Source organism: Balaenoptera ricei, chromosome 10 (genome assembly GCF_028023285.1).
Source record: "Balaenoptera ricei isolate mBalRic1 chromosome 10, mBalRic1.hap2, whole genome shotgun sequence".
Taxonomy (NCBI): domain Eukaryota; kingdom Metazoa; phylum Chordata; class Mammalia; order Artiodactyla; family Balaenopteridae; genus Balaenoptera; species Balaenoptera ricei.
This window is the reverse complement of record NC_082648.1, coordinates 45204477-45217539: the sequence shown is the minus strand read 5'-3', so window position 1 is coordinate 45217539 and position 13063 is coordinate 45204477. Positions and strand designations below refer to the sequence as shown.

General features: G+C 42.2%; 2 protein-coding genes across 5 annotated transcripts in view; one reads left to right on the top strand and one right to left on the bottom strand.

The window, feature by feature from the left end:
- Positions 1–13063, top strand: part of LOC132373240 (cyclic AMP-dependent transcription factor ATF-7) — a 91689-nt gene that overhangs the window by 56485 nt on the left and 22141 nt on the right. For all 4 annotated transcript variants that reach the window (XM_059936005.1, XM_059936002.1, XM_059936004.1 and 1 more), the window contains one exon: positions 8049–8145. In XM_059936005.1, the coding sequence (XP_059791988.1) occupies positions 8049–8145 (97 nt within the window). The remainder of the gene's footprint in view (positions 1–8048; positions 8146–13063) is intronic.
- Positions 11609–11908, bottom strand: LOC132373247 (potassium voltage-gated channel subfamily E member 3-like). The gene has a single exon (XM_059936042.1). The coding sequence runs from the start codon at positions 11906–11908 to the stop codon at positions 11609–11611; it is 300 nt and encodes a 99-aa protein (XP_059792025.1).

The following is a 13063-nucleotide window of genomic DNA, read 5'->3' as shown; positions in this document are numbered from 1 at the left end:
ATCTCCCAGTTTCTTCTTTCAGGATATGTGATCAGTTGAAGTGATTAAATAGTGTTCAAAAAAAGGTCAGCTATTCTTGCCACCCTACTCAGCACCAATATCACTATATTCTATAGCTTTCTACCTATAGTTCTCAGTTTTCTCCTGCTTTTTCAAACTATTTTCTTTGATCAGAATATGCCCAAGTGTAGATACTGTAATAAAAGAAAGTTATTCTGTCCATGAAGTGCTGCCAAACCCGCAAACTTTGGAGAAGAGAGTAGTTAGGTTTCAGTGTAAGTGACTTTCAGACTATCATAAGTATAAACTCAATTCCCTGATAGTTTAGGCATTCAGGGCTCATTTCCTAATAACTAAAGAGTTCTGATTTGTCTCCTTCCCCCAGCCTACTCTTCTAAAACAAGGAAAGGGACGTGAGTTAATCATAGGTCAGGATATAAGAGCATTTTTATTTATTTATTTATTTATTTATTTTTTTTCACACTGTATTTTATTTTTACAAGAGATAAATCGACTGACACCAAGCATTGTACATGGATGACCACAACAAAAGCAACAATGATTGCAATTACCAAACATGAAACACACTCATACTATGTCATAGTATTGACATTCAGTCCAGTAATCCTCCACTGTAACAGCTCCTTTACTTTGCAGTGAAAATTGATTTGTATATTAAGAGCATTTTTAAATGTGAGACAAATCCACATGGAAACTGGAGGTGTGGTGGCCAAAAACAACATTTCAGGAATGAATTTGGCTAGGGGTTGAGTGCATACTGCACAGAAATTTCATTAGTCACAAAACTTCACCAAGGATTTACTTGAAACTACTACATTTCTGATGCCCATATATGCTTGTGCTTGGCTCAGAGTCAATAGACAAACATTTAGCTTTAGTTTGGCCTGAGCTCTCATTTGCCCTGAGCCTTCTCTTCAGTTCTGTTTAGTGTTGCTGTTTCAAAAAGCTTCTGGGAGACTAGTCTTAACGGGATTAGGAAAAGAACTCTAAGCACTGACGTATTTAGAATTATTCTACAAAGAAAAACTAATTTTTACTACAATACCTGTCTGCCTTGAGACTTAAAAAGGGAAAGAGGAGAGAACTAGCTGAATACATGCTGTATGCCAGGTACTAAGTGTTTTATATAATTATTTCATTTAAAAGCTTAAGAAAAGTAGGGTATGAGGGGGCCTTCTGGGGTGCCCGAAATGTTTCATCTCTCGATCTGGGTTGTAATTACACCAGCATATACTTATATAAAAATTCATTGAGCTGTACACTTGAGATTTTTTACAGTTTGTATACATTATACATCAACTTTTAAAAAATTAAAATATTTAAGGCTTCAGGGACTTCCCTGGTGGTGCAGTGGTTAAGAATCCACCTGCCAGTGCAAGGGACACGGGTTCGAGCCCTGGTCCGGGAAGATCCCACATGCCGCAAAGCAACTAAGCCTGTGCACCACAGCTACTGAGCCTGCGCTCTAGAGCCCATGAGCCACAACTACTGAGCCCTCGTGCCACAACTACTGAAGCCCACATGCCTAGAGCCCGTGCTCCGCAACAAGAGAAGCCACCGCAGTGAGAAGCCCGCGCACTGCACGAAGAGTAGCCCCTGCTCGCCACAACTAGAGAAAGCCCGTGCACAGCAACGAAGACCCAATGCAGCCAAAAATAAATAAATTAAATAAATTTTAAAAAAAATTTAAGGCTTCATTCATTGACATGTATTCCTGATTTCCAGTTCACACCATGCTTGTTCTTCAAGCCATTCCTAACTTTTTACTTAGCTCTGCTTATTTTGTCAGTTTGCTAGTAGGTAGGATTCCAGTTTCTTTTTTTTTTTTTTAATTAATTATTATTATTTTAATTATTTATTTATTTATTTATGGCTGCATTGGGTCTTCGTTGCTGCACGTGGGCTTTCTCTAGTTGCGGCGAGCGGGGGCTACTCTTTGTTGTGGTGCACGGGCTTCTCATTGCCGTGGCTTCTCGTTGCGGAGCATGGGCTCTAGGTGCACGGGCTTCAGTAGTTGTGGCACGTGGGCTCAATAGTTGTGGCACACGGGCTTAGTTGCTCAGCGGCATGTGGGATCTTCCCAGACCAGGGCTCGAACCCGCGTCCCCTTCATTGGCAAGCAGATTCTTAACCACTGCGCCACCAGAGAAGTCCCTATTATTATTATTTTTTGGCTGCGTTGGGTCTTCATTGCTGCGTGCAGGCTTTTCTCTCTGGTTGTGGCGAGCGGGGGCTACTCTTCATTGCGGTATGTGTGCTTCTCATTGCGGTGGCTTCTCTTGTTGTGGAGCACGGGCTCTAGGCACGTGGACTTCCGTAGTTGTGGTGCACCGGCTCAGTAGTTGCGGCTTGCGGGCTCTAGAGCACAGTCTCAGTAGTTGTGGCACATAGGCTTAGTTGCTCCGCGGCATGTGGGATCTTCCCGGACCAAGGATCGAACATGTGTCCCCTGCATTGGCAGGCGGACTCTTAACCACTGCACCACCAGGGAAGTCCCAGGGTTCCAGTTGCTCGTCACAAAAGGATGGGTGAGAATGAAACTTCCTAGAAATGGAAACTTTTTATCAAAACTGTACTTTCACTGCCCATTCTAATACTAATACCACTTTTCAGATTGACTTTCTCATAGTCCTGATATTCCATTTTATGCTTCTTAACATTTCTTAAACTAAGAAAATTTTCTTTCTTGATTTTTTTTTCCTCCATTGGGGAGTAAAAATCAGAAGTAGCCAAAATTGTTTTGATTTGCTTTTTCTGTGTTATCTCCTTGCTACTAACAAGGCAGTGCATGAGAATTCCATTTAGTCTTTTCTCCTAATGACAGTACCTTTTGTCTCCATCTTCCTAATTTCCCTGTCTTAAGTATTTGCAGATCAGTAGTACATCAGCCATTTTATGAAATGAGGTTGGGAGTTTTCTGCCTGTGTTTTTTTCCTTCCAAGTTTCAGATCCAAAAATATGTGTTGGCAGTTTGGCAAGGGAATCTAAAAAACAGCCCTTTTTTTGGTTTGTTTGTTTCTTTCTTTCCCTGTTATCTTGTAGCAGGGTTTCTCAGCAGAGACACAAATGACATTTTGGGTCAGATAATTTTTTGTTTTGGGGAGCTGGCCAGTGCATTATAGGATATATATCAGCATCCCAGGCCCCAACCCTCTAGAGTTCAGTAACATCCCCCAGGTTGTGACAAGCAAATATTTCTCCAAACATTGCCAAATGTCGGGGAAAGAGTTGCCCCTTGTTGAGAACCACTGCCATATAGTATAAACTGTATTTAGAAAAAATGTGTTTGTGGGGGAAAAATCAAGTTTGGGCAATTCCCTGTCGGTCCAGTGGTTAGGACTCCGCACTTTCACGGCTGAGGGCCTGGGATCAATCCCTGGTCGGGGAACTAAGATCCCACAAGCTGCGTGGCACGGCCAAAAAAATAAATTAAAAAAAAAAAAAAAAAAAGAATCAAGTTTGGCACATGATTAAAATTCCCATTAGATCTTTGAGCATGTTATCTAGGTCGGAGCTGTCCAAAAGAAATATATTGCAAATCACAAAATGCAAGCTACATATCTAATTTTAAATTTTCTAGTAGCAATATTAAAAATCAAAAATAAACAAGTGACATTAATTTTAATAATATATTTTATTTAACCCAGTGTATTCAAAATATTATCATTTCAACATATAATCAAAATAAAATTAATGAGATATTTTACATTCTCTTTTTCTTTTTTTGTACTAAGTCCTTGACTTAGTACAGTACATCTCAATTTAGACTAGCCACATTTCAAGTGCTCAGTAGCCACATGCGGCTAGTGGCTACCGTATTGGATAGGGCAAATCTAAATCATCTTGGTCTATAGATAGGGTGCAAATTAGCACATAATACTTTCCCTCTCCCATTTATGCCAAGAAGCTGCCCTGATTCACTTACTTGAGCAAATAAGACTCTAAACTTTATTGTGTTGCTATTCAAATCTTCTCCCAAGGCATAAAAAATGCCTTCCTGATCCACCGTAACTCAAATTCTTTAGCCCCCATTTTGAATAATATCAGACCTCAGTTTTCTTGGAGATGGTGAATATCTACACATTTATTGATAATTATCATTATTTACCCTACAATGTTCCCTAAATTGAGGGAATGTTCCCTAAATTGAGTGGCTGCCGAAACCTTAGTCATAGGTAAGAGCAAAAAACAAAGGAAGACCCACTAAGGGTATTAACAAATGGGAGAGCTAGATTTTTAAATGGGCAATAATTCAAAAAGGAAATCCTTTTGGGAGCCCCTAATCTATTTTTTTAATAAGGTCAAATTTTTATCACTTAATAATTATAGATGTTTTAATTGAGAAATTGCTTTTAGAGGGATGGTTTCCTAAGCATGTGGTTCAAGACTGATCTAGAGAATTCTTGAGTTAACTCTTAATAAACGAGAGAGAATATAAGGAACAATGAAAATCATAGCCAGAGTGACGTTCACTTTGATTTAAAAAAAAAAAAAACTTAAGTAAACTTTTATTCTCTCCCTCCTACTCTGGCCATACAAGAATTGTGTTAGAAATAGCAGGGAGCGGTGACCGGAGCCGAGACCAGACCAGTGCCCTGCTTCTTAAAATTCTGCCCTTTTGGCTCATCCTCTGAAGCATACTACCTGATTTAGTCAGGAGGGATTCTTAACTTTTGTGGTGTCATAACCCCCAATGGCAGTTTGGTGAAGCCTATGAACCCCTTCCCAGAATAATATTTTTAAATCAGTAAAATAGAAGACATAGGGGGCTTCCCTGGTGGCGCAGTGGTTGAGAATCTGCCTGCCAATGCAGGGGACACAGGTTCGAGCCCTGGTCTAGGAAGATCCCACATGCCGCGGAGCAACTAAACCCGTGCGCCACGACTACTGAGCCTGCGCGTGTGGAGCCTGTGCTCCGCAACAAGAGAGGCCGCGACAGTGAGAGGCCCGCACACCGCGTAGAAGAGTGGCCCCCGCTCGCCGCAACTAGAGAAAGCCCTCGCACAGAAACGAAGACCCAACACAGCCAAAAATAAATAAATAAATTTATAAAAGGCAAAGTTGGTTCATCTAAAAAAAAAAAAAAAGACACAGGATTACAAAGGAAGCAATTATTTTGATATATAGTTATTTAAAATGTTTTTAAAATATTTGATAATGTAACATGTGCTTTTTTAAGCATAATGCTGTCTATAAGTTCTAGTGGTAGGTCTAGTGACTATCATAATTTTGAAGTAGTGATGAGTATAAAGGCTATTTTGAGATATCTATAATAACTGTAATGTGATATGAAAATATGTGCAATTTCTATTATGAATTAGGAATGCTAAATTTCAGTTAGAGTTTAGTGAAAATAAAGACGTGATTTTTTTTTCTACCCACGTTCACAGTTATCAAAACCCTCTGAGATGCTGATGGGTGGGAGATCCCTTCAGCCACCTTCAGTCCTCTTCATATCCCAGCTTTTGATTTGGAAAAAATAAAGAGCTCAAAGGGGAATAGGGTGGTGTGGAAGGGAGTGGGGGGGTGTGCAGCAGAGAGGAACAAGAACTAGAGGATAAACGACTGTGCAGAGAAGTTGTAACAAGAAGCAGAGTTGCCTTTTAAAATATTAAACAATCCTAACCAGAGCAAAACCTGGAGGTTTAAAATCTTTCTCCAAGGGACTTCCTTGGTGGCGCAGTGGTTAAGTATCCACCTGCCAATGCAGGGGACACGGGTTCGAGCCCTGGTCAGGGAAGATCCCACATGCCCACGGAGCAACTAAGCCCGTGCGCCACAACTACTGAGCCGGCATGCCACAACTACTGAAGCCCATGCGCCTAGAGCCCATGCTCCACAACAAGAGAAGCCACTGCAATGAGAAGCCCACGCACCGCAACAGAGTAGCCCCCACTCGCGCAACTAGAGAGAAAGCCCACGTGCAGCAACAAAGACCCAACGCAGCCAACAAACATGAATAAATAAATAAAATAAATTCTAAAATAAAATAAAATCTTCCTCCAAGCAGTTTTGGGTAAGCTGTATTTCCAATAGTAGAAAAGGACTTTTTTGCTTGAAAGTCATTCTTCTGTATTCTGGAACATTGTGCCAATTTTTTAAAGCTACCTACAGGAAATTTCCTTGAAGTACCTATAAACGTATTTTTGAAAAAAGATTGTTATTACCATTACATTTGGAAAACGTATACCCGTCTAATCCACTACTCTTCCTATCCTTGTAAAATGATGGTTTTTCCTCCTTTTTAGACTAGTTCTGCTCATTTCCTTTTACCGACTACCCAGCAATCCCAGACCCTCCACGGTGACTTGTTTAACCTAGAAATATACCCATGGTTAACAGACTGTTCCCCGCCTTTCCCACCCCCACCCTTCTTTCCTTAGGAAAAATCTGTGACTGAAAAAGTTGATATCTACGGTTCACCAACGATAGAGAAAACTAAAGTTCTTGGCTAAATATCCCCACACTTTATCCGGTTTTGTCCTAGATCCATTGGAAACCACTAAACGCAGTGTTCTTTTGACTGTTTTACTTCTTGATTCTTCATATTTTAACTGAAATTTTCCTTCACCCTTCAGGCCTATAGGCCTAGCCTGGAAGGATTTTAAGTCTTAAGCTGGCTTTAGTTATGATAGGACTCAGAGCAAATTTGGGAAAAGCTACTTTTAGATAAAATAAAGGAATTTAAACAGTTCAGTGTTGCTTTCTTGACTTGATAGGTGCTAGGATGGGGCCAACTCCTGTCTGGTTTGCAGTCAGGAAGAGCTGTGGATAGAGGGCTAAAGGTATAGTTTTGGTGGGAAGTATGTATCTATCTAATGAGGAAAGTGTAAAAAGAGGACTAACCAATCATTATTTTTAGAAACAAAAAGACAAATAGCACCATGTTTCGGAGCCTGGCTGGTGAAAGAGCTGTGGAAAACTGCAGCATCCAAGCTGTTACTGTGTTGCAGGCATGTTTTAATGAAGGAACTAGCCAGCCAGCCTCAAAGGGAATTTTGAGTGTATCATTCTTCTGAATTACTGCTGTTCATCTGTTCCCTTCATCTCCCCCTTCTGAAGAAGGGGTGGGAGCATAAATTATTGTCCAGTAACCCTGTCTTACTTAGTCATAAACTGAGGCCGACCTAGCCTCACATTTTCATTGTCCTTTCACCCAAACCCCTAAATAAATAAAATCTCTATACCATCTCCTTTTTCCCTTCCCTCATCCTGGCCACAGGCTTCTCCCTACCCTAACAAAAATTTTTTGCTTGCATTTTTATTCTACCATTATATAGCCAACAACATTGCACTGGCCCCTTTATGGCTGATGGAGCCCAGGCGGGCTGCCCGATGAAGGGAGACAGCATTTGGCCAATGGGGCTGGTGTGTGCCATTACTGCTGGCCGTTGGGCCTCTGTCCTCTACAGCTCCATCCTGGCTCATTAAAACCCTGAGCCAAAGATCTGGGCAGACGCCTGCTGCAGCAGTGTGGGGGCCAGGAAGTTAAATGGTTCTCCTAATCCTGCATAATTTATCTCCCTGTTAGCCCCCTCATAAACAGTCCAATTCAGCCCCACTGTGGAGAGCTTCATTCTGAATTTCCTATTTTTGTGATGACCAACTAGTACCCAGCCTTTCCCTTCTCCTTTCTTTATTATTTTTACTAAAAATTATTTTCCCCTTGTTTGCTACGAGTTTGCCTTAATGTTTTTTTCATTTGGAACCTCCTTCCTGGATCCCACTTCACCAACAATCTGTCCATTGCTCTAGTTTGGACCTGATATTACAGAGCAGTTGGTGCTACGGTCTTCCCCTTACCCTCTCCTCCAAGATTTCTAGTGCTTCGTTTTCTCCTTCCCTATTTTCTCTTTTTTAATCCATCTCCTCCTTTTCCATCATTTCCATTTTTTCCTCCTTTTCTATTCCTTCTCCAGTCCCTCTTTCCAGGGACCAACCTTGTTGCAGGATGTTTGGTAGGACACTTTAAAAAGGCACTGAATGGCTTATTTTTTTTTCACATCTCTGTTTCTGTTTCGTTTCAGAGATTTACAAACGAGGACCACCTGGCAGTTCATAAACACAAGCATGAGATGACATTGAAATTTGGCCCAGCCCGAACTGACTCAGTCATCATTGCAGGTATTTGCTGCCCCAGAAGCCATGTGCCTTGATATCACCAGACAGTTAAGATTAATACCAGGGACCAGATGTACTGGGAGCTGTACTCCCCTTCTCCCATTAAGAGCCCTTATGTGATCTGCATTTAATCAGGAAAAAGGAACACTAAAAGCTCCCAAGTTTCTATTGTGTCCTCCACTCTCAGTTTTTAATACGATTGGGTTCTGTGGTTTCTGAGGTGGGTGTGTTGAGGTTTTGTCTTAGCTTTCTTTCAGTCTATTCCCTCCTTGCCTTCTTTTTTTTTTTTTTTTTTTTTTTTTTCTTGCCTTCTTTTTATTAGGACTTTGGAAGATTTACAGACAAAAGACGCCTTTGACATTTCTCCCTACCCACAGTGAAGGGGTGAACAAAAGAAAGCAGGAGAGCCGACCTAGCCTGGCTACTTCTCTTCCACTGGGTGTCAGTGTCGTCTTCCCCCCACCCCCAGTAGGCGGATTGTCAGTTTGTAAATTCAGCTTCCCTTTATGAACCCAGACACCATTGAGGACAAACAAGACACTTAGTCAGTGGGACTTTTCTAGGCCAATTTGGGTGACCTGGAACCTCTCACTGGTTTTTTTGGATATTGTTTTGCTTACCTATGCCATTCTCAAGGGAGCATTCTCAGCAACTCCTCTCAAACCGTGCAGCAGTTCTGTTGTGCCATTTTCACCTAGACAAACAGACAAACCAAAATGGGCTTTTTCTTTTGATACCGTGAGGGGTTCTGATTTAGCCTGAGTTAAAGCAAGCTTACCCCAATGTTTAACCAGTGGGGGATTTAGTTGGTGATTATTGTATTATATCAGTTAATAACTCAGGTAAGGCACAATTTCTCTAAGTACTACTAGCCAAAATGCTGCCTGAGACACAGAGAAGGAAAGAGAGAACCTCCTACCATACTTCTGTACATGAAGAAAGGGGCTTGCACAACAGATCTCCTGTTCCTTATTAATTCAGCAAGTATTTGTTGAGTATCTACTGTTTGCACCAGGCACTTTGCTGGAGTTTGTGGATTGTAATTCCTGGAAAAAGACTCGAGTTGGGGACATTGTCATTGATGATCCTTAAGAAAGCCTGGGGGAGGTCCTCGGAAAGAGTGGAGAGGGCGTAAACATATATGTAGGCAACATATACTTAAGTTTATTGTCAGGGCATGTATATATGAAAAAAATTTTTAGTATTTGCAGTCAAGTATAAGTGAATAATACAAACAATATCGATACTAAGAGAATTATTATTAAGTGAAGTTGATTGGAGAAGTTTATGAAAGAGTTAAATTTGGGTCAAGGTTATCAAGTTGGAGAGGTTATTCCAAATGCATGGAAAGGCCTATGCCGCCCTCCAGCAGTGGGGAGAGAAATTGATACAGGACAATCCCAAGGAGATAAAATGTTCTCCTGTTACTCTTCACGTTCTGTTTCGGAGTGTTCGCCCCATTGCACACTTCAGCTATCCTATCTAGTCTGGTGATTCTCATATCTCTAAATTAAGACCTGGTTATCTCACATGTATTTCAATGCCTTACTGAACACTTGCTTGGCTGTCTTTCTGTCATTCAAATCTTCATGTCAATGACTGTCAATTAGGGAACTCCTTGTCCCCTAAACCAGCGGTCCCCAACCTTTTTGGCACCAGGAACCGGTTTCATGGAAGACAATTTTTCCTCGGACCGCGGGCAGGGTGGGAGTGGGGCGGTAGGGGGAGGGTTCAGGTGGTAATGGGAGCGATGGTGAGCAGCAGATGAAGCTTTGTTCGCTCACCTGCCGCTCACCTCCTGCTGCGGCCCAGCTCCTAACAGGCTTCGAACCGGTAACGGCCCACAGGTTGGGGACCCCTGCCCTAAACCAATTCCTCTCCTTTGTTATTCACTGATATCAGTATTATCAAAATCTTGAGTTGTTTTATTCTTTCTTCAAATTCTGACTGTTCTGTTCTTTTCTGTTCTTCCTGCCATCCACTGTCACTGTGCTTGAACTCCTCCATAGTCTCCTAGCTGGCCTCCTTGACTCGTCTCTCATTCTAATCCACCTTTCATTCTATCGAAAAGCCAGACTTCCTGAAATTCTTCTCTGCTCAAAATCTGTCATTATCTTCCTGTTTTCTCTTACTTTAAGGCTATTTACATTTGGGTTTTCAGGCTTTCTATAACCTAGCCCCATGGTGTCCACCCAACTTTATTTTATTTTATTTATTTATTTTTAAGTGTCTAGCCAGTTTATACACCACACTGGTAGTGGAATCAGGGCTGGTTCTCTTTCCACTCAATCAGGTACCTGCCTCTTTTAATATGATAATCTTCTAGGTGTGATAATAATCTTCTAGAAGTAGATTTTAACTTGATATCAGAAAATTTCTCACAGAATTCATTCAAAATGTTAGAGGCTGCCTTAGAGGTAGTGAAGTCCCCAGGACTGGAGATGGGGCTGGGAAGGGCACTGGGACATAGCTGGAGGGGCACAGGGACCATGGAGCTAATGAGGCTTAACAGTCAGGGCCCTGTACTCAAATGCTTCCTTCTTAAGATCTTAGGAGGGGCCCTAACAATGTATTAACATGGTGAAATGTTTTTGTAATACTTGCAAAAATAAGATATTTTAAAATTCTTTTTTTTAAGGAGGGCCCCCCAGAATTATATAAGTTTCAGGCCTAGATCCACTCCTAGGTAGCACAGAGTTTTGCAAAGCACTAGGCAAGGAGACCAGAGAACCTGGGTTCCAGTCATGGCACTGCTTTGGCCCAAATGGGCAGAATGGCACTTGCTCTGCTTCCCTCACAGGGGGTAAAATCACAAATGTTAAATGGGCTGAAAAACATAAAATGTGAAAAAATATAAATAAGTAACATAACTTAGATTTCCTGTCTGTGTTATGGGATAATCATTGCTGCTTCTCAGGTCATTGAAGGTAACACATCAAAAAATGTGTCCTCAGGGCATTTTCCTGTCTCATTTCCCTCTGCTACAACTTCCTCTAACCCCTAGCCCCCAACACTCCGGCCACTAGAACACTCATTTGTCATCATCTGTTGCCACTTTTATATATATATATATATTTTTTTTTTTTTTTTTTTTTTTTTTCTGGCCACACTGCACAGCTTGTGGGATTTCAGTTCCCCGACCAGGGATTGAACCCAGGCCCTTGGCAGTGAGAACGCAGAGTCCTAACCACTGGACCGCCAGGGAGTTCCTGCCACTTTTATATATTTGTTCAGAGGGCTCCCACTGTCTGTAGTCTATCTTTGCTGGAAAAAGTCCTTATCCACAAGGCCTAGGTCTGCCAGATCCTCTACTCCTACCCCAATAATGACCTCCCTTAGCACTGTTTCTTGTTGATCTTACAAGACTAGGATTCTGACGCCTGATGTAACACATAGCTGAGTTCTGGGGGCCCCACAAGATAATCCTCAGTAATCTTTATCTTCTGCCATCCCCGGGCTCTTAGCATCAGAGCATAGACACCTGGTTCTTGATGTATACGTGATAGGGGTCACTGCGCTTATCCACTTTGCAGGAGCGGGTGTATCCGAGGATGAGGCTGCCCACAGTGGCAGCAAATAGGAACGTGACGAAGAGAATGTACATGTAGGAGTTGTCATCGCGGCCAGGTAGGCTGGCCCGCCTCTCCTCAGTCAGGTTGTCTGACCCTGGCCGGCAGAGCAAGTTGCTGTGAAGAGTGGCATTTAGAGCCTTCAACACAGTGTGCAGGCTCTCATACCAGGTCTCAGTCCCATTGGTGGTCTTCATAGCAACAGGGATTCAGGTGGGGGAAGAATCGGAGGATGCTCTCCTTCAGAAGCCTTCCTTGTTTCTCGTCCTCTCTGATCAGCCCTGTAATCTCTCTCCATTTAGGGGTACCATTCTGTAGTCCTGCCGGTGGGCAAGGCTCCCGGGGGCGCCGTCTGTTCATTGGACACCTCGCCCTGGGCTCGCGGGTGCCCCACACTGCACCCCAAGGCACTCTGCCAGCCCCTCTGCTCGGAGCCTGCGCTCAGCACCGCCTGCACCCCCTCCACTGTGCGCCCCACCCAACTTTAGATGCAACTTACATCCCTAACATGGGATGTAAGTTGACCTAGACATACCTTTTTCTCCTCATCTATATATTGGTGCCCATACCCTGCCTCTCTCTGTGCCTTCACCTGACTTACTCCTCTTATCTTCCTAATCTCCTCTCTTCTCTACCATCTGAAGCCATTCTTTAAAGGCCCAGCTCAAGTCCCGCTTCTTGAAACCTTTCCTAACTGCTGTCATTAATTTGTCTTTATTTAGTTTCTATAACAATTTTATTCTCTACTGTACGTGGCACCTATTTTTTGTATACTATGATACTATATATATAAATTGATTTCCTCAACTAAAAAACATACTCTTAGTTCTCTATGGCAAGAACCATGTCTTATATTTGGCCCAGGCTCCTATACTCCTATCTCTCCCCCTCCCCCAAATATACACACAAGTGTATGCATATAGCACCAAAACACAGAATGTATTCAGTAAATACCTGTTGATTTCTTTGGAATCATCAGAGCAGGCTAAGGGTTTTCTTATACATGTTCTGGCTGTTTGGCTGTTTGTTCATGAATGGGAAAAGTTTATATGAGCCTCAGACGAGAGATCCAAAAGACCCTCTTCTGCCATAGCCATGCCCTTAGCTGCCCTGTCCTCTTCCACTTGAGTCGTGACTTTTTTATGTGCCCTTACTGAAGTACTCTCTAAGCATAAGGGAATATTACCTCCACTCACCCAGAGATGGAGGGAAAGTGGCTTTATCGTTGGCCAACCAAAGCTGCCAGAGAACCTTTTAAAACTATTTTGGGAGGTAGTGGTAATTTTTCCAAACACTCTGATTCAGAAGAGGTTTTGTTTAAATAAAAAATAAATTATGTTGTTTCCATGGAA